Source organism: Corvus kubaryi, unplaced genomic scaffold (assembly GCF_017639235.1).
Source record: "Corvus kubaryi isolate FWS band 111438036 unplaced genomic scaffold, C.kubaryi_AGA036_p1.0 split1-131, whole genome shotgun sequence".
Lineage (NCBI taxonomy): Eukaryota > Metazoa > Chordata > Aves > Passeriformes > Corvidae > Corvus > Corvus kubaryi.
The window spans coordinates 3,926,484-3,947,460 of NW_024582073.1; the positions used below are offsets into that span (position 1 = coordinate 3,926,484).

Below are 20,977 nucleotides of genomic sequence, written 5' to 3' on the forward strand. Positions count from 1 at the left end.
AAATTTTCTGCTAGACTAAATGCCCTCATCCAGATCCTGCCACAAAGGCATTTCAGCTTCTTTGTTCTTCACTAATCCTCACAATTATTGATATTTCATTTAGAGATTCAGTAGAAGCCCTAATTCTTAAGCCCTAGAGCTTAAGAAAAGAGTTACAGTTCTTTTACTTTAGGGTAAGCTTTGACCAATTTTAAGCTGTTGCATTCAAGAGAACACTGCTTAGAGCTCTTCTATACAGATACACAAGATATGGTCAGTGCCTGTGAAGGCCAGCAGCAGCATTTAATCCAGTTACACTACAAGGTAAGCCTGACCTACCACACCATCACAGAGGAGTACTTCAGGAACAAAGCAACATTCCTGAGACAATCAAGTAGCAGAGTATCTTCCAGAAGACTGTCACCTAATTGTGTTCCATGCAGGTTTTAGTGCATAAGCTTCTTACAAGATTATTACCTAATTTGAGGTCCTGAAGTTACATACCACAGCTGATAGCTACTTTTGAGTGTACTTAATAAATCTCCATGAAGCAGATTCGCATTCAATAGTTTATTTATAATTGTAAAAGCATAGGTGTTACATATTTTGAGTAATTGCATATTTGTTAGAATCTTACCTACTCAGGAGACCAGTGTGTGCAAAGACAAGAAAGTCATGCTTAGATTTCCCCCCAGTGGTTTGTTGCTTTATTATTTGTTCCCCTGTTCAGTTCAGTAAAATTTCCACAGAAACAGAGTGAGGAAATACAGACATAGAATAGCTACAGTTATTGAAGTGTATGAAGACAGTCCAACATCACCACACAGGCCCTATAGGACTACTGAAGGTAGATCTGCCTAGTATTTAAAAGGACAAAGCCTGGACTAGGCAAGAGTTAGAGCAAACGGGCAACAAGCCAAGTTACAGGCCACTCAAGCCATTTGTATTTATAGCTTGTTATGAACAAGCAAATTGGTGTCAATTTCATCACATCATTCCAAAAGATATCAATGGGGTAAATATACACACACATTTTTTAAAAAGATACGTGTATGTATATACATTTTTTAAAATAAGGCATGTATTTATTTCAGGCTCTTTAAACATTTTTCCACACTCTTTTCCTATTAATACAGCATATATTGCCATTTTATTGCTAAAGAAAGCATGCCATCATTGCAAGCAGGAACACCATCAACACTGGCTTTAGGCAGCAGTCCAGTTCAGTTAATAAGGTTCAAGACATACATTAATACTATGGGAGAATGTTACTGTTACAGAAATGCAGAAGACTAGTTGAATTCTATTTAGATCACACCAAATCATTCTCTTGACATAGTAGTTAACAGGATAAACTAAAAGCAGAACAGCACCATTCTGGAGCAACAGAAAGACATACCTAAAATACTACTTCCCCATCTCTATTTAGTTGTTATATTAAAAAAATACACAAGGGAAGGATGACTACACAACAGACTTCCTCTTCTGCTCTAACAATGCTTTCTTCTGCAAGAAATGATGCAGGACTTTTTGAGCTCATCCAAGGGTAAATCCTAACGTGAATGAATACGCACACGCCATTATCACTGCGTAACTAATAATAGTTACTTGTTAGTGTGACTTACAAGGAGCATTCTCTAAGTTTTTTGTCAGCCTGCTTCAAGGAGATCCAGGTGTTCAACAGGTTTGATCGCAGTTTGGCCCACACTAAATGGTTGTTTAACCCAAATATCTGGGCCGCAAACTGGGCAGCTGCTTCAGGTGACAGAGTAGTAGGACAGCTAAGACCTGCAGAGAAGAGAATGCCACTTACTAAAGCATAGTTTATAGTCAAACAAAACATTTTCTCTGAAGAATAATTTAAGACGAGGCTTGTTTTAACCTCCAGGAGCCACATGATCCAGTTTTAAAGCCACTGAAGCATCACATTTTCCATTACTTCTAATATGACTGCCTTGTGGCACTTTAAACCAAAAGCCGTGGTTTATCATCATGCAAATGACTCCCTTATACAGAGGGAACAGACTTCTGGGCCTCTACTCAAGTTACTAACAAAATTAAAAATCATACAGGTAAAAATGCCCTGAATTAATAGTTAAGAGTTGAGGTCTTACCTACACTGATTGTTGAGAAAGATACTATTTGATCTTTGATCATAAGGAAAATGCATCAAAATTAAATCATTTAAATTCCCATTAATATTATTTTTAATTTCAAAATGAAACATTTAGCAAGGATAAGCCAAGGTTTACTTTTTTAAAAGATTACTCCTATTTATTCTTTGCGCTATTGGGCTTTCTCCCATTAAGAAATCAGACTGTACGTGACTTAATTCCACAGACTTTGCTTGGTACTGATCCAGCTGCTTTTCCAATGCTTTGCCCCGTGTGTGTACACTAGAACAACAACAAAACAGAACTAGATCAGAACAAGAGCATAAGGTGAAGATCATCTTACCACTGGGTAGTCTGAGAGAGGACCACACATCCTGAGTACCCCAGTCAGCTGAGAGTGGAGGGCAGTTGACAACTGGGTAAGCAGTGTTACCAGACATTACTGGCCCCAAACCATTGCTTCTGCCAGCTACTGCAACAAACACTGTTGGGATTCCATCTCCTGGTGGGAAGGAAGACATTCAGAGATAAGCAATCCACCTTGTTCTCTACAACTAGCTTTCATGGGAACTTTAGAGTTCACAATTGTGTTTGCAGTTACCTCTTCAAATTCATTACATTGCACTAAAATTTTGTATCCAACTTCCTCCTTTACAGAAATATCGTCTAAGAAATTTACATCCTTAAATCCCAGCTACTGTTTAGCATAGCTGAAATTTGGATTTCTCACTCTGAGAGGAAGTCTTAGCATCAGAGGAAGAGGTGCTTAGCTTTGTAGAGAACATAGCCATTAAACCTCTGGCATCTTTAAGTGTTGCTCTCCTTAAATCTGAAACAGTTCACCTCAAGGTGAATGTTTTAACTATGGTTACCACATTCGTAGTTTCACCAAGTAGAATGGTATATGTAGAATGTGTATACTACCACAAAAATAAATAATTCCTATATCTCCTCTGCTAGGCTATAAACAATTTTGAAGAGATGTTAAGCTTTCTTGGCAAAGAGTAATTTAAAGCAAGTATCTTTTTCTCATGGCATCTAAAGTAATAAGCAAGAACATTTTCATCAAACAGAAGAACACAGTGGGAGCAACATCTGCCTAATATAACACATAAGAATATTGAGTCAGCTAGAGAAACTGTTCTAGTTTCAGAAAGGCTAGCATCACCAGCAAGATGCTACAATAAATCTATTAACATGATCAAGGCTTGGGCAAAGCAGTTCTAGTACTGGGATAAAAGCAGAGGTTAGACTTCCAAGTAATGGCAGTTGTGGCTGGGCAGTACGACAATACATTACTCCAAAATTACTTAGAGCAGTCATGCTACTAGCAAGTGTGAAACAGAATTTTAACAGCTTGGTGTTCTGTTTAACAAAAAAATGGAAAAATCCCACATAAATCTTTTAAGTTGCCAAGTCACTCTGAAACATGATGCTGTGTCAATCCAAATCAGTATTTCTTGGCATTTACCTTCATATTCTGCTTTGATCCTCAGGGTTTCATCTGGCCCTTTGTGAGCAGAGGTCACTCTTAATTCACAAGGAATTCCAAAGGTTGCACATGCCTTTTTTATTTTTTCACAGTGACTGAGGTCAGAAGAAGATCCCATTAACACCACAACTCTACCTTGGCTCTTTGTTTTTAGAAGCAACTAGGGAAAAGAGTGGAGAGGGAAGAGGGGAAATAAAAGCAGTCAACAGGACTGAAGGCATTCAGTTATCAAAGTCTAGATGTGTTGTTCATAAAAACAGGTACCTCCACTCTTTCTGAAACCCATTCAAAGTTTCTCTTAACCATTTGCAGTGCTTCAGGAGTCACTTCTTTCAGGTCCCGATAGGACTGGAAAGAGGAAAATAAAAGCAGTGAAGTGTTGTGGTTTAACCCCAGCCAGCAGCCAAGCCCCACACAGCCTCTCACTCACTCCCCTGCCAGAGATCAGGGAGAGAATCTGAAAGGTGAAAGTGAGAAAACTCACGGGTTGCAACAAAGAGTTTACTAGGCAAAGCAAAATCTGCACACACAAGCAGAACAAAACAAGGCATTCATTCACTGCTTCCCACAGGCAGGCAGGTGTTCAGCCATCTCCAGGACAGCAGGGCCCCATCACACGTAATGGTGACTTGGGAAGACAAACACCATCAGCTCTAAACATCTCCCATCTCCCCACCACTGCTTCCTCCTTCACCCTCCCCGTTATAAACTGAACATGATATCACAAGGTCTGGAATACGCCTTTGGTCAGTTGGGGTCACCTGTCCCAGCTATGTCTCCTCCCAGCCTCCCATGCATCCCCCCCCAACTTCCTCACCAGTGTGGCAGTACCAAAAGCAGAAAAGGCCTTAGCTCTATGTAAGCCCTGCTCAGCAATAACAGAAACATCTTTTTATTATCAACCTTGTGTTCAGCACAAATCCAAAACACAGCCCTACACTGGCCATTGTCAGGAAAAATAACCCTACCCCAGCCAAAACCAGCAGATGAAGTTAATGTGGTATGGGTACACAAAAGACTAATTTTGCTACCATAATTAATAAGAATTATTATTATACCCTAAATGAAATATTGACACAGTTTCTAGCAATTCCAGGAATAAACAACCTTCTACATTGCAATTTATGGCCATTTACAACACAAAATTTTCAGCCACAAGGGTTATTTAGGTTTTGGAAGCTTTCCACAGGGAAAATTTAAGAAAAAACATACAACTTCTTTAAAATTGGATTTATAATGACATGACTGCCTGCAGTAGCACTGTACTAGCCAACCAAGGTTCTACATGATGTTACCATGTACCTTATTTTAGGGGACTGTCAGAGCAATTCACTCAAGCGTGCTACTACATAATTCAGGTCAAGTAAACAGCACAATTCCGCTTCCCAATTTAAAATTAATACTCTTCCTCCCACAAACACCTTGAAATCTTCCCCTGTGGCTTACAACACTTTCTCTCACAGGGTCTCTGTTACTAGTCTCAACAACCATGACAAACTCCTGGCAGCAGCATTCCCAAACCAGCTCTTTCATAACTACTCATCTGGTAATTCAGAGATATTTGAGAAATATAAATGCTATAAGTTTAAATATCGGACAAGTTCTGTTTCAAACTTGTTTGCAGGCCTCATATGTGGGCCCAGTCTATTAGTAACACTTTTGGAGGCAAGATTATTGAATTCATGCTTAACCAAAATAAGTAACAAAGAAAAGCATCCTCACTGCAGTTGCCTCCTAAGTATCGCCAGATCTCTGCTAGTAGAGGGTACCCCTCTGAATAAACTGAAAAGCTTGGAGGCAGACCTGGGAATCAAAGCTTCTATTCTTCTCACTGATCTGTTATGCAACTATTTTATTATTATCTGCACAAGTCAGAAATCCCAGCCATTCCTGGAAACCCCACACTTCATTATGATAGCTCCAGTCAATAGTGCTGTTGGGTATTCCAGCTGAAGATAGACACATAGGATTTTTTTTTCTACCACAAACCAGATAAACTATTTAATGAGAACAGGCTTGGACATGAAGTACCATACAAACTACTCTGTAACAAGACAAGACTATATAGAAAAGCCACTCTGAAAGCAGATGTAAAACTGTAGGGTTTACTTTTTTCATTCTTCTCCCCTGCTCACTTAGAAGGTAAAGATTAAAGCACCACCTGTTTGTCCTTCTGCTGGCTTCTGTCTCCTCCTGGCCACAGTCTCCATGAATCATTGTCAATGACATCAGCAAGAACAATTTCTTTTGTCAGCACATTAACACCAAATTCAATCTAAAAAGACAGTAAGAATCCTATTTTAGTAATTACATAGTGGTATTTTTCCTGTCAAAACCAGATCATGAGAAATTAGATGCTTATACCTTCAGGTCTACAAGAGTGCAGTTTTGGGGCTGCCATGCTTTTTCCAGGATCTCAAAAATGGCTTGAGTAGAACGAGACATAATATCCACTTCAGTCTGGCCAATAGTAAGTCCAGCAAAACAGAATTTTGCTTCAATTATTTGCTCCTCAGACCACTGTGGATCATTATTAGCATCATCCTGTTAAGAAAACCAGAACAAATACATCATGTAATTTAAGCTTGCTATAAGAGGAAAATAACCATTAAATGATACAAGGTTCTGTGTGGGTTTTTTTTTCAAGTAACAAATACAGGCTTCAAACTAGTATTTTATGATTAGCATTAAAAAAATGACAGTAACATTGAAAACACTTGCTGTAACACCTGACCATCTTTAAGAGTGACAAGGTATACCACAAACAACACTTTTTTTTTTTTTTTTAGATTACAGTTCACCAGATATATCTTTCAACACACATTCCCAAAGGAGTTCAGAATCCTAAATGACTAGCTAGCTACTTACCCTCACCATGCAAGTAGTTTATTTTAATTTCTTCAACTATATCAACACATCTTTTTCAACTGATGCATTAAGCTTATGCCTAAAAAGCCCTTACACCTACATTTTTCTATTTTCAAGTACAGTTTGGCTTATAATTCTTTGATTGTGCTGTAAGCCAGCATTGTATGCACTTTGGACAAAACAGCTGCTCGACAAGAATGCAAGAAGACATTAGGGTGGCAAACTAGTGATACTGAAAGGATTGCTCAGCCATTAGCATACTTGCTTTATCTGTCAGCATTTTAAAGGAGATTAATACAGAGTTCTAGCTCTGCTTAAGTTTGATTAACATCACAGGAAAGGAAACTTACCTTGTAAAACATCTCAATTTTGGGTGGGTAAAACTTATATCCTTCTTTGACCCCAGGGTTTCTCTTGAGGAAGGAGCCAGTAGCAATTCTTCTGCACACCCATTCAATTGGGATCATTTCACAGTGAGCTGCTATGAATGCTGTGTCACTCTGTTTCCTGACAAAAGCTGTTTTGATTCCTAAATATAAAGACGGCAACTTAGTTCCACTAGTAGGCACACTCTACAGTTAGAACAGTAGTCACAAACATCTTTAATTTTTTAAAGCACACCTGAATCTTGTTCTTCCCTGGACTTTTGGGACACACTGAATCTCTTCAGGGTGTTTTAAGCCCACTCCAGCCTTGCAAAAGACAGTTATCTTCCACAAGTCATTAGTTTTGCCAATTTTATCATACAACTCTCACTTGTAACTCAGAAATCCTAATTTTGTTCACAGAGCCGTAATCTATCCTTCACAACGTTTTTGCTTGTTTAAAAAACAAATTAGCAGCAACCAAGTACCTAACCATACTCTCTGGTGAAAGATTCATTATAGATCAAACAGTAATTGGAGCCTTTCAAAGGAGTAACAGAGCACAGCAGTCTTCACTACTTTGCTTCATAAAAGCAGATAGGGAAGAGAGAATGGCTTTGCTGTCCCTTTCATCACAAACTAAGTTATTTAGGACACTAGATCTTGGTGATTTTTTAGGCAAAAGACAGTAAGATTCAGAAGCATGTGCACTCAAACCTGCTGCAACAAGTCAACCTTCCTACATAACTGTAGATGAGTGACCCCACATTAAGCAGGGACAGCCAACATGCAGATCAGCACTCCAAGTGCAAAATGGCTCTTTTTCCAATTTCACTCTTGAGGAAAGTCCCACCTTTCTCCCCAGCCAGGGCAAGACAACTGCCAAGCCCAATCGGCATCTGTCAGGACAAGAAGGCAAAGGAGCTGCACTCAGTCAAACCAAGCAGTTCTATTGCATTCCACTTCCAGAACCATAAAGGAAGAAACAAGAAGTCTTAAAATGTACTATGAACACTGACTCTTCAAAAGTTTGGTGCATTTCCTTCAAAGGCAGAAGGATTTAAATAGTCAGCTGCACATTAAGGCCCCTGTCTGGTTCACTACTACATTTTTCATCAGTGCAGATGTGTGCTTTTGCTGGGCTGACATTAGCTCTATTATAAAAGAGAGAGAAACTTTAACAGAACTTCGTAAATCATCACATCTGAAAGAGGAGGTAAAGAAGAGTTGCGCAAGGCAAACAAACTACCTCTACAATCAGGCATTCCCACTATCTGCATTTACACCACTCAAATAAGGAAACTGGAGAAGAACCCTGAAAGTTCTTTAGTTGCTTTAAAATGCAGCTGCAGTTTACTCCGCATGTTTTCCCATGGCACCTGTGGAAGTTATGGGTACAAGCCACACACAGATTTTTGAGAGGTCAACAGAATGGCTTCTTCATGTTAAAAGTGCACAGTCTGTAGGGTATGAAGTATTTTAATTGTTATCTTAACTACTGCCATTCAAGAATTAGGCAAAACATCTCACTAACTGTTCCTAAATGAAAACTACAAGTTTTAATCAGCTGCAAATATAGTCAAATACCTAGGAGGCTTCTTAGTACTGTATGCACAACAGGCTTCCCAAGAAAGCCAGTGACTCAGGATTACACTGAATTACTTGATACATATTTCTGTGTAAGTAATTCTTAAAATACGGGCTGAGACAAAACTCTAGAGAAACCATCTTTCTCTTCCCCACATATTAAACATGCTAGGACTTCACAGTTTGAGAGCTATCACCACACCTTATAACAGGTAATACCAATTCTAGAGTAACTCAGCTGGTACTTGAAGCAGTCTCTGTGTGAATGTTTCAAAGCATACTGAGCACACAGCTATAAGCAGTCTTAACTAAGCTTACTAGTGCCGTGTATTCTAGTACTGTTAGCAGACTCATCACCAGCACAAATCCCTCTTTGCAACTTGCAAACTACTCAGTCAAAGACACTTCAAAATGCTTTCTCAAAGCAAAGCTACTGGCTCCATTTTTGGAAGTGCAGTGCAAAACTTACTTGAGTGACTCAAGTTAGTTATGTGCCCCGTGAAAGCTCGCTTCTAGCATCAGAAATACTTTGAATCTTTTAAAGCAAGGATTAAGCTCTTGATACGTTCAATACAGACTGATAAATGTATTTTGCAACGTGGTCCTTTGCAAATGTTAGGGGCAAATCTTACAGGAAGTTTATGCTGCTACAACACACAACTGGGGGGGGAGGGGGGGGGGGGCCGCGGGGAACACTCTAATTTTATGTTTCAGCTTACGTACACAGATTTCACACAGCCTAGACAAAGTCTGGTAGTGCCACTAGCTAGCAGTGCGTTCTATGCATGCAGATGTAGTAAAGCAAGACAGATGCATCCAGCCCGGAGTTAAAGGCAAGGAGGTGTAGGATATGAAAGAACTAACAAAAGCAGAGCGGAGGGGATTAGGGGCGTGTCCAAACAAGCAGGAGAAACATTGCAGTTATCTGCAACACTAGGTTACTGCAGATACTCTCACGTTCCAAACGAACAAGTCACTCGCACAGCTCTAAAGTACCAGAGAAAAAAAACATAATTAAAAACTAACAGAGACGAGACTAAAAAACCACCAGAACCTCAAGGCAGGATAAAGTCTCTTATAAAGCAATACTGTTTTGTAATAACGTCTGTAACATATAGACATATACACTCTACCTTTAAAATACTTACCAGCTTCCTGAAGCAGCTGAAACACACAGCTAGTTGTTGTGTTGGAAATGGCAGCCTTCCCTTCCATTCGGTCCTTCCTGGCTGCATTTCCCGCCGTTATTTGGTCTTTTGACTGCATGAGAACACATCCCGGGATATCTGGCAGCTCGTACACTTCTTTCGTTTTACCTTCATTAACTTTTTTGCCAAGTTTCAGGTCTAGAGGAATTTAAAAAAAACAAAACAAAAAGGTCAGTTTTGCCTCGCAAAGGCTTGTTTACTTCCGCAGGCAAAGCCACCCCCTTCGAGTCCATGGGGATACAGCAGGACCCCGCGCTGCGGTCCCTGACCACGAGGAGCTCGCTGAGCCCCGACCCGCGGGCCGATTTGGCCACGTTCCCCCAAGCAGCGAGGCCGAAAGCCCCGCTCAAGGCTTCTGCCCGGCGCTCCCGGCGCCACGGGGGTCGCGCCGGCCGCAGCCGGGCAGCTCCGGCGGAGGCGGTGCCCCGGCCGCCCACCGCCCCGGGCAGCCGGGAGCTGCCGCCTGAGAGGGGCGGCCAAGAGCCCCGCCACTTCTTTTTTTTCTTTTCTTCAAACTTCGGGGCAATCCCGGAGCTCCGCAATACGAGCGGCGGCTGCCGCCCCCAGCATCCTGCGCCTGAAGCTGCCCCTCGCCGCCTCTCCTGCAGCCGTGCCCACCCTCGCGCATGAGCGACTACCCACAGGGGGGAAAGAAAAAAAAAAAAAAAATTAAAACTACACGGGGAAAAAGTTGGTTCCCAAGCACGTACACCCCAAGCCGCTGAGCGGGCACCGGCCCCCCGAGAGCGGCACCTCCGACCGACCCACCCACCCACCCCCGACGGCCGCCCGGTTACCTGATGCTGCGGGGGCCATGGCTGCGGCGGGAGCGGGCGCGGGCACCTAGAGCACAGGAGAGAGCCTGAGCGCACGCGGCGGGCTCAGCCGCCGGGGTAAGAAGGGGCCGGCGGAAGGGGCGGGCAGCCCGGGCAGCGGGCAGCGACGCCGCCCGCCAATCGCCGCCCTACGCCGCGGGGCGGCCCCGCCGAGTCCCCCGTGCGAACCCCGGACGGCAGCATCATCCCCCCCCGTCCCGTGCAAACACGGCCCCGGCCCTCTGCCCGGCCAATGCGGGCGCCACGCCGCGCCCGGCCCCCGGCCCTCCGCAACCTCACCCCGCGGGCAAACATCCCCCCGGCCTGGCGCACCCCGCGGGGTCGCGGGGCAGAGTGGAAGCTGAGGAGGCGGGGCCGGGCGAGGCGGTAGAGCGGGCCGGGGGTGCGGTGTCGCCCCTCCGCATGTAAATGAGGGCGGGAGGCGCCCGGCGGGCCACCGGGAGCCCCGGGCGGAGCGGCGTTGTGGGCTGAGCGCGCCGCCGGCAGCAGCGCGCGGGAGCCGCTGGAGTGCGGCCGGGACTGGGACTGGGAGCGGGAGCGGGGCCGCCGCGCCGCCACGTGCTGCCCGCGCCATGGAGCTGGAGGAGCTGGGCATCCGGGAGGAGTGCGGCGTGTTCGGCTGCATCGCCTCCGGCGCGTGGCCCACGGAGCTGGACGTGCCCCATGTGATCACGCTGGGGCTGGTGGGGCTGCAGCACAGGTAAGAGGGGCGCGGGGGCCGAGGTGTGCCCAGACGGGGCCGCCCGGACGCGGCTCGGTGTTGGGCCGGGCCGCGGCGGCTGCTCGGGGCCCTGCGGCGGCACGTGCAGCCTAGAGGGCCCCGGGTCTCCGGCGGCGGGAGCGCGCTGGGAGGGGAGGGGAGCGTCCCGAGCGGTCCCTTCCGCTCCGCCTCGGCGGGGAGCCCTGGCAGCATCCCGGAGGTGAAGCGCAAGGAACAGCCCTCCGCCTCCTGCCTCCCGAGCCAGTCCCGCCGAAGGAGCAGCTGTCGAACGCCTTTGGACCTCGGCTGCATCTCGCTTGAGTCGCATCCGCTCTCGCTGCCGGGGTTGTGCCGCCGGCCCCGGCGTTCGCACGTCCCTGCGCGGAGCCCGCGGCGTGGCCGTATCCGGGGCGGCGGGGATGCGCTCGGGCGGCGGGATGAGCCCCGGGCGGCAGGGGGGGTACGCCCCGCGCAGCGGGATGTGCCCGCCGCCCCGTCCCAGCCACGCCGAGCGGCGACCTGCCGGAGTCGCGGCGAGGCCCGGCCGTCACTCTCGAGATGCTCACCTTAAAGTGTAAATCACACAATCCGACACTACCGAAACAGAGCAGTTCTTAAGCGTTTTTAGGCTCCTACTAGCGGTAGTGGTTTAGATTTATCACCATGGTAGAATAAAACTTCTACCTGTCTATGGCAATGTGCAACAGACCTGATTTACTGTCATCCGTGTGGATGCAGAGCTACAGAATGAAGTTTGGGTTCAGCTTCCACTTGGTTAGTATTCAAAATAATAATGTTATGGACTGACATATGTCAATCATTTTTTCAGTCGTGCCAGAAAGGGATATCCTCCTTGTGGGAACACCTGCACAGTCAGACACGCACAACCTCGTTTAGTAGTACACACTGAGCCTTTTCACTGTGTTTGACTTCACAGCTGCAAAAAGTGTGCTAAATAAACACATTCCTGACGTTCTAGGTAGGTGGGCTTCTCCAAGTGCACATGCACTAAATAGATAAAATATATTCTTTGTATTTCTGAGCTCACAGACCTGTAAATGTTGCTCTGAAATTGGTTTTGGATCAACAATAGGAAATCGTTTACATGGAGATTTTCTGTTTATTACAGTAGAGTTTCATATACTTTTACTGGTAAAATGCTGCATCCCTACATGACTCTCATATGCTAATAATTCTCTTTGGGCTGCAGGTATATATATTTGCCAGTGTCCACCAAAAATGGTTTTATTGGGAGTGATACAGCACAAAATACCAGGAACAAAGCCATGTAATCTATAATCTCATTTTAGGTTGCATCGTTTTTCTGTGAAGAGGCTGGAAAAAATCTTACCTTGTTCGTGCTTACAGTTACACTGGTGGACCTGGAGTTTCTTAGGTGGAAAAAAGATGATTGATGTATTTTCATTACTTTGTATCTTATTATCTCAATTTTCATTGTAACCTTACTTCATAACTTTTCAATATGCTTTTCTTTTTTCTTTGATGGGCACTTGACAAGTATATTTAATTTGCTTGAGCTTTTTAGTATCAGATATCCCCTGTGGAGGACATAACTGTACATAGCAATACTTACACTATGATTGAAACTAAGCAATTCACAAATTCTACAGGAAGCTACAAGTAGAGGCATATATGCACTACCAGTGATTCTGATCTAATTCAGTAATGGTCAAAAATGTTAAGGGATGCTTTCCTAAAGGCATAAACATTGCATCTGTAAAGTGAATCAGTCTGTTCCATTAGGTATACCTGTGCAAGCACTCAATAAAATACTGTTAAATAGCTGAGATATTAACGTTCCTATTTTCTTCACTAATGTCCTACTGTGATGTGTAAAAGGGCTGGCATCCTGATCAGGAAGTAATAGGATAACAGCTATTTTTCTTTCTACTTTTCGGAATGCCAATTGAAAACCAGAGTTAAAATTTAGGATTAACTGTATCAGTAAACTGCATTAGGCCCATGGTTTTAAAGGTAAAAACTAAGACATGTCTCTTAACCATAGGCCTTTAAAAATAAGTAAATATGAAAGAAAATTATAGTAAATATTAATGAGCCATCCAAGTCAGGCCTGAGTGACTAACAGAAATTTGACTGGCCACTAGAAAATACAGACCTTAGACATCACCTTCAAATTAGTAAGGATATTTATGTAATGATTACTGGCCTTTGATATAAGCATGTTCTTCTGTATGCAAATGAGTCCTGTGCAATACATCAAATTACAGAATTTGGCCCTTAATTGGTCTTAGATTTTAAAATTCAGAATATTAAAGCATGGCATTGTATCAAGCTGCATTTTGGAGATGACTGGGCCACAAAGAGGAGAGCAGGTTTTAATTTCTAATCTTTGAAATCTTACCTGTGTGTGTAAAAATCCAGAGTATTTGTTAGATGCCACAAAAACATGCAGCATAAATTCTTTGTGCTTTATGTTCTGATAAGCTGGTTGCAGCAAGGTGAAGGACTTTGCTGTTTCTCATAAATGGCCAAGAATGAGTTGATAGTTTGTATTACTGTGGCACTGAAGAGATTTTCTTCAGTGGGGTAATGTTTGCAGCTGAAAACTTAAAACTCTGTAAGCTGGAACAAGCCACCAAAATATTTAAGCATATGTGCAGTGGTGTGTATGAGTGGTGCTCGCTGCTTCACTCACTGAAACTGTTCTGCATGAAAAATCGATGTGTATATGTAAGCAAAGTTCTGGAGCCCACAAGTAGGCACATCATGAAAGACAAAAGATATACTTGAAATTTCACTATTGTGACATAAACAGAAACAACTTTAAAAGTTGTTTGGGGTTGCATTTCTTTTAGTAATTAAAAAGCAGCTGCTAGTTGTTGAGGCTTAAATTCCCAGTCCTTTGTAGCAGACTTAAAACACAGCTTTTTATTGGCTTTAACTTTATAATGGTGAATTAAAATGAAAACCAGTATATTCCTACTCACAGTCTAATCAAGGCCTTCCACACACTAAGAACATTTTATCAATTTAACTTAACACCGTGGTAACATTTTACAGCTATGTTAGCAGTGAATGCTCACTATGTTTGAAACTGTTAATTCTGCTAAAGCAAATCATGTTACTCTGGCATCAACATTAGCAAGGCTTAAAAGCGGATGTTCTAAATCATCTCTGCATTTCATAAGCCAGGGAACAAAGTCACTGCAAAATCCACTGACAGCATGCCAAAATAAAATCGGAGGGTATTGGTAAGGAGAGGACTTTCTTGGGGGCGGTGAGGGAGGGAGGAGGAGTTACTCTGAATTACAAATCTATTAAACGTCATTTGAGTCCTTGACCAGGACAAATTTGCAAAGTTTATCTTTGAACAAGTGTGATTTCTGTTAACTTTCTGCAAAATTCTCTGGAAAATATTTTTTGGCAATAATACTGTGTACTGAAACCTAAGTGTACTAGCTTTATACTCATTTTTAGAAAAGGTCTTTCAAAGCCCTTTTCTATGAAGATGGAAGTCCCATAAAGTCAGGGAGTATTCCTTGTCTCAGCTGGGCCTGTGTATGGAACTTGTTATGAGTGCAGGCTTGGCCAGTGTGCTTTTTGATACCTTTCCTGTAACTGTCCATTATTAAAACCCATATAACAGAACCCAGATATCAACAATATAAGTTAAGAAACTTAACTTGTCTTTCAATCTAGTAAAGTTGCTTCCCATTAGCCATCCTTCCAAACACCTGCATTCAATATAGCATAAAGCGTTTATCTACATTTCATATACAACATCTTGGCTACAAGGTAGGGTTTTTTAAAGGCTATTTAGCAAGCCATTGGTATCATGACTTACCCTGTGAATCTTTCAATCAAAAAGCTTCAAATTGCAACAGTATTTGGATGGGAATTTTCTGAGGAACTCAGATATACTACAGGTAATGATCTTGATAATTTGGTATATAAGGTATTATCTTTTTATTTCATCTCAAGAGCACATGAGTTCAGCAGATCCCTCATTCCCAGGTGCAAGAACTGCAGAGTCAACTGTCTTAATTGTCTAAATACCAAATTTTGTAATTAATCATATTTCTATGTAAATTCTCTATGGAATATACAGGATAAGATGTTTGCCTAGCTAGTTATTGAGTCTGTATGCTATTTTACAAGAACATTCATTGTGTATGTGCTGGTAAAACATTCCTGAGTACTTTCAGACACTGAATATGAACATAAACACACTTCTGTCTTTTAGTTCTATCTTGGTTTAAGTTTTAGGCCATTCTGTGCTGCAGGTGATGACAGCCTGGTTTAATTACATTCCACAGGGCTTGCTCCTGCAAGAAGAGAGGAGGAGCAAGGCCTTTTTGCTGTGGTGAGCTCTTATATCTGGTTGTTTTACATAACATCGTGCAGGGCTCAGGTTCCTGCACACTCATTTGGGAAAGTGAAGAGAAGCTAGATTTCATTCTAACCAAGTTGAGGTCTCTTCGATGTACATGTCACAAAATGTAGTTCAGTCTAAGTTCTTATCTCTGGATGTGCATGCAGCTGGAATGAGATCATGTAAGAAGGAGTGGAAAAATCAGGAGGGAAGTGGTGCCAAACAAGTGATACAGGAGGACATTTCAGAGGCAGCCGTTATGGCGTTTATTTCGGCCAACGGACTTACATTAACCTAGATAGAGAGCTGGGGTGAGACTGTTCATTTTTCTTCACTTGGACTGGAGATACATCATCCATGTAGGCATTATACAGCTATCCAGTAATTTTCACAGGATTGCTCAGTTGGCTTGTCTGCCCCTACCTTAAATTTGAGCCTCATGCATGGAGAGAGGGTTGTATGCTGCAAACTGTGTTCACACTGGGTAGTTCAGTTCAAATAAACTATCCTGGCTTAACTATCTGCCATGTCTTACATTCCCATTAAAAAAAAAAAAAAAAAAAAAGCAGGGTTATTTGGAGGGGCTTTTTGTTAGGTTAGTTTTAATTTAAATCAGTTCTGTCAGCTGGGTAGCCACTTGGTCATATGGATGCTTGTGCCAACACAAAGGAGGCCTAGCTGCATAAGAAACAAAGGATGACTGAAGGCAGAGTCTTTAAAGCCTATGATGCAGACAGCGCTTGTGGATCCACCATCACTGCAAGCATTTCTGCTTCCTGAAGCTTATTCTCAAAGCCTTTGGCCCAAACAGTTTGTCGAGTAATCTAAAAGGGCATTCAGAGGACTTTCCAGAATAACAGCCCTATCAAAGATGTGTAAAGTGACCCATTTATCTTAGTGAATAAGTTCGCTTTAGAGAAGAATGAAGCTTTTTAATGTAGGTCAGGATGGTAACAGTTCCATTTATCTGCTGCAACTCAAAAATTTCAGTATTGCCGTTTGCAAACTGGGGAGGAGACAGATTTGCCCTCACAGGAATCTTAATGGCCCTCTGGCAATAATGCAGATATTTGAGGAGGGAGAAGAGCAAAAACCTCTGTTATTTATAGGATTGATGCTCTTGCCATCATTACTTGGTTTTGATTATTAAGCTGGAACATTTTCATGATGTAATTTATATTAAGATTCCCAGGATCAGTTACGTGGACATGACTTGGTCTGGCCTTTCTTTTGAGGATCTATGTCTAAGAAACGGTATCCTCCCAAACCACTGCAGTCCTGTGGTAGTTCCCTACACATAACCATTTAGCATGTGTCAGATGGTGTCTCATGTTCCATTTCACTGGCCCATAAATGTGTCTGGACTAAACACTGGAAGGATGAGCTGGATTAACTAATACTATTTCTGAAGGGACTGTTTTGAGAAATCCTTCAGCTGGCAACATTCTATTTAGCCCACTGTCAGTACGCCAGGAGATGCTGTCCAAAGGAGACAGATCATAGTTCTAGACAACCAGAATTCTAAACGTGCAACATTCCTGGTAATTTTGTCTAAGGAAAAAGCTATGTGGAATTGTAACTACAGCGGCAGTGAAGAAAGGTTGTCTTGATGTCACTTTATCTGTCTCGAGTAAATTAATTGTCATCTGTATAAATGGGAGTAGCACATAAATATCAGATGATGCCAAATGCCCCATCTTGATCCTGACATCTCTTACCATCTTTGATCAACAACAAATGAACAGCAGGGCAGAAGACAGCTTTCTGACAAAACAATTACAAAAAGCAAGCTATGCTTTGCAGTCACAAAGCAGAATAGAAGAGGAATCCCACACCAAGGGAAGTCCACCTTCTTTGGACATTTGTTTGTCAGATAAATCCTGCTCTCTGGAAAGTTTTCTGAGGTAAAACCCTTTACTTGGAAAGTAAACCCACTTGTGATCTTTTTTTTCTGTCAGTTCTTGCCCTATGTCTACCACCTGGTGTTGATATGAACAATTTCCAAGTAAAGACTGCAATAGTGCTCTGCAATTCTCTGCTCTGACCTGCTAAGAAATCAGTGAGTCCTTTGCCTCAGTGCTTTTGTGTTGTTCTCAACTGAATATCAGCATTTAAAAACAGATACATATTCTTGAAAGGTCTGCTAATTTTAATGAACATAAAATCTTTATTTTTTATTTTCTGGAAGGAGAGAAAGGGGTTTTTTTGGGCTGTTGTACTGGATGACAACAAGGTTTAGAAAGGTTTGGATCCTTGGGCATCATGCAGGATTTAAAGTGCAGTTTGTCACCTCTGCAGGGCTAACTGCTTCCCTCAGGTTAGTATTTCTTCTGGAAGGACAGGCACACTGCAACAAAAACAACCTTTCAGCTGTTTAGAGTTAGACCTGGCACATCTGGGAACTTGCTGAGCTACTTCAACTCACACAGAAGACCATTTAGGGTTTTTTCTTACTAGATGAGTTAGTCTTGTGTGAGGTTAGTGAGATGAACTGGTTTATAGGGCATCCAGCATGAACTGGATTACTCAAGGTAGCATGGAGAAAAGGGGAATCTTCATGTTGAAATGAGTTACCAAGTCAATTTCAGCCCTGCACTCATGAAACAGAGAAGGTAGAGCAAAACATGTAAGTTACCCATATTATTTTCAGTAATTTCAAACAATAATTTAAATCTAAATTGAACTAAACTGTTTAAATGTACTGGAGCGAATTAGGGTTGGATCACGCATTTTTCTGGTTCACATGTGGAAGGAGTAACCCGTGATCTTAATAGTGTTTGGAATGGTGAGGTCTTCAGCTGACTCAGCACGTTCCATGGGGATACCTGACTGCTGTGATGGCAGAGGCAGACCTTGTCCTCCTTCCAAAGACAACAGTTCTGTATGCAAGTAATACAATGCAAGTTCAAGGATGTATCTTTGAACCAGCTCATTGTAAAGAGAGAGAGAAGAAAGATTTTTAAACCAATGGTGATACTAGTATTGCTGGAAATGATAGTTTCAGTGACAGTATTACAAGCCAAAAAAGGTTTATACTGAGAAATCAGTGTAAAATGTGAAAAGTGGTAGATCAGCATACACTGAAAAAACTGTATCCCTGTCACTGTATAAATTAATGTGATCAAAAAACTATTATTTTCTAGGGCTCTCTCTCAGAATTGTTTTAAGAATGCTAGTCAAATGGCAGATTAAATCCACCTTGGTGGAAAGTATTTGCCTTCTTAATGTCTCTCATAAAAGAATAGACAAGGAAATAATTAAGCATAAAGCAGGAAATAACACATTATATCCAGTAATATTTTTATGTGAAGTTTTATGAAAAGGGACTTGGATGGAATTTAGGCTTCTGTGTATAAATAAACCTGGTGGCTGTTGCTGCTGCAGTAAGGACTTGACTGTTTGACTTGAGTTGTGCATTTGTATTTGCCTAGAACTGACCTGGCTTTGGCCAGGCTGTGTAGGTCTGTGCCCAAACATGACTGAGATCCAGAAAGTTGTTTTACTTGAATACACTGAAAAGAAAACCCTGCAGATGCAGAGGAAAACCCTGCAAATGTAATACAGACCATGGAGTACTTACACAATCACAAAAGGAAGTAGTGGCTAGTAGGATTTTGCAGAATAACAGTTATGGCATGGCATTTGTCTCCTACCATGTCATTGTTCCCTGCACTGTTTCTGTGTTTTCTTTGGGTTACTGGACATAACAGACCCCTTGCCCAGTACAGAACAGGGAGCAGAACTCATGCCTGCCCCTTCTACATGGGCATCAATTCTGTGTACGTTCTCTCTGGCTCACTCATTTCTCCAGTGCAGTGCTGCACATTGCTGCAAGCCTTCAGCAGGCAGAGAGGGACGTTCTCCCACACCAGCATAAGCACGGGGAGAGGCTAGGAGAAGGGTAAATGCTGGTTAAGGAGTTACGAGTTGTGTTTTCCCCACCAGCCCTGCCTAAGCAAAAAGTTCTCCTACAACTTCCACTGTTTGGTTAATTGCAGAGGACTAACTTGTTAGGAAGACCATGGAGACGGTAATTGGAAATTATGGGATGAAATTTTAACTGTACATGTTTTCTTTGATCAGTTAAAATATTATTTTCTTTCAATTAAGGCTGTTACTTGTAGCATGTAGGTGAGCCAACCCATGTAGGCAGAGGTTGTGTTTTATCAGACTGACATCACTGCTAAGAGCTCATAGTTAAGGATTATGATAGAAACTCATGTCTTGCTTTAGTTTAAATGACTGATGGTGATTGTATTAAAGGGAAGCAAGCAGGTACTCATGTGGGTAACCCACACTCTTAAGTATTTCATTTCTTACTACCTGACAGAACCTATCTGCATGTTAATTTCATAGAAAGTTCATTAAACCAACCTGTTGTATAGCTGATGGATCAGCATACAGCTGTGTTCTGTTGAGGTCTTGCATTTCTTCCTGCTTACAAAGTCTTTCAAACAGAAACTTTTTGCCTTCTGTTACCGTGTGCACTCTCTCTGTTAGCAGTTTTTGGAAGTGGAGTATGGTGTTTTCAGAAGCACTTTTCTTAAGTGGAACAGGTGACACCTCTGTGGACAAAATCAAAGTACGTAGTTAGAGTGCACAAGTCAATGAACTGCTGACACTGAAGTTTAGCACATGCTGGATTTTCCTAAAGCTGTTCTTCTGTTCTGCTCTTTTGGCAGGCATTGCCTCATGTTGTGTAAGGGATCATTGTATAATGGAGAGTAGGAATGCAGCAGACCCTGTAGAAATCACTTATATCTCAGACTTTCAGTTTTGCCTAGCTTCAGCCCTCTCCAAGAGGTACTTATATAATAGGCAATAAATGAAAGTCTTTTTAATCACACAGAGTGATTAAATACAGTGTTAGTACAGTTTGTGATGGTGAACTAAAGGGGTTGAATTCAAAAAATGTCATATTCCGATAATTTCTCTTCATCTGTCTGTAGATATCATTTCAGTATTAAAAATAGGGGTGAGCACTTTAAAACTAAGCTTTTTTGTTCCTCATTGTTTGATTTTATTTAGGGCCTGACAATTCTGCAGGAAGAAAAATAAGCTGCTGACCTTCCCCATATCAGATCACATGCCACATATTTCTATCCTTCCCATCATTTTTCTCTCTCCATGATTCTCTAGCCTATCCTGTCTTTGACACAGCTGTCTTAACCTGCTTACGTGTTTACAGACACAGTAGTGCAATATGAGGAAATCACATCCATGACTGTGCCTGTCCCTACTTTCCCGTAAGCAACACAGGCAGTTGAGACATCTTGTTTTTTAAATACTGTCTTTTCTTTGCATATGATTCTTACAAATCAAGTACGTTTATGGTTACCTCATTTATACCAGGGATGAGGATTTAAATAAATAAATTGCAATTTTCCTTAGCCCTACATTTTTATCAGAACTCTTCTTTTGCCAACTGTTGTGGGTGAAAGAAGAATGTTGGTTTGGAGCTCGGTGTTAAGTTC

The 20,977-nt window shown here is 42.2% G+C and overlaps 3 protein-coding genes across 4 annotated transcripts in view; 1 reads left to right on the top strand and 2 right to left on the bottom strand.

Moving 5' to 3' along the window:
• Positions 1–534: 534 nt before the first annotated feature.
• On the bottom strand, positions 535–10,522 carry LOC121676832 (multifunctional protein ADE2). Its single transcript, XM_042053810.1, has 9 exons — positions 10,411–10,522; positions 9,554–9,751; positions 6,804–6,982; positions 5,950–6,129; positions 5,747–5,860; positions 3,850–3,933; positions 3,565–3,745; positions 2,437–2,595; positions 535–1,767 (listed from the first exon to the last, which is right to left on the bottom strand). The coding sequence occupies exons 1-9, from the start codon at positions 10,427–10,429 to the stop codon at positions 1,601–1,603; spliced, it is 1,281 nt and encodes a 426-aa protein (XP_041909744.1). The 5' UTR covers positions 10,430–10,522; the 3' UTR covers positions 535–1,600.
• Positions 10,523–10,721: 199 nt separating this feature from the next.
• The window catches only part of PPAT (phosphoribosyl pyrophosphate amidotransferase), a 47,365-nt gene continuing 37,109 nt past the window's right edge, over positions 10,722–20,977 (top strand). The window contains exon 1 of the mRNA XM_042053809.1: positions 10,722–11,149. Coding sequence (XP_041909743.1) covers positions 11,022–11,149 — 128 coding nt within the window. The 5' untranslated portion in view covers positions 10,722–11,021. The remainder of the gene's footprint in view (positions 11,150–20,977) is intronic.
• Positions 12,167–20,977, bottom strand: part of LOC121676830 (trihelix transcription factor GTL1-like) — a 29,855-nt gene continuing 21,044 nt past the window's right edge. For both annotated transcript variants that reach the window (XM_042053807.1, XM_042053806.1), the window contains 2 exons: positions 19,878–20,068; positions 12,167–17,850 (listed from right to left, as the gene is read on the bottom strand). In XM_042053807.1, the coding sequence (XP_041909741.1) occupies positions 17,764–17,850; positions 19,878–20,068 (278 nt within the window). In that variant the 3' untranslated portion in view covers positions 12,167–17,763. The remainder of the gene's footprint in view (positions 17,851–19,877; positions 20,069–20,977) is intronic.

Coding starts and splice junctions, on each gene's coding strand:
- LOC121676832 (XM_042053810.1), bottom strand. Junction 6,130..6,803: donor AAATTGAGATGTTTTACAAG/GTAAGTTTCCTT, acceptor TTTTCTTAACAG/GATGATGCTAATAATGATCC. Junction 2,596..3,564: donor GATCAAAGCAGAATATGAAG/GTAAATGCCAAG, acceptor CCTTCCCACCAG/GAGATGGAATCCCAACAGTG.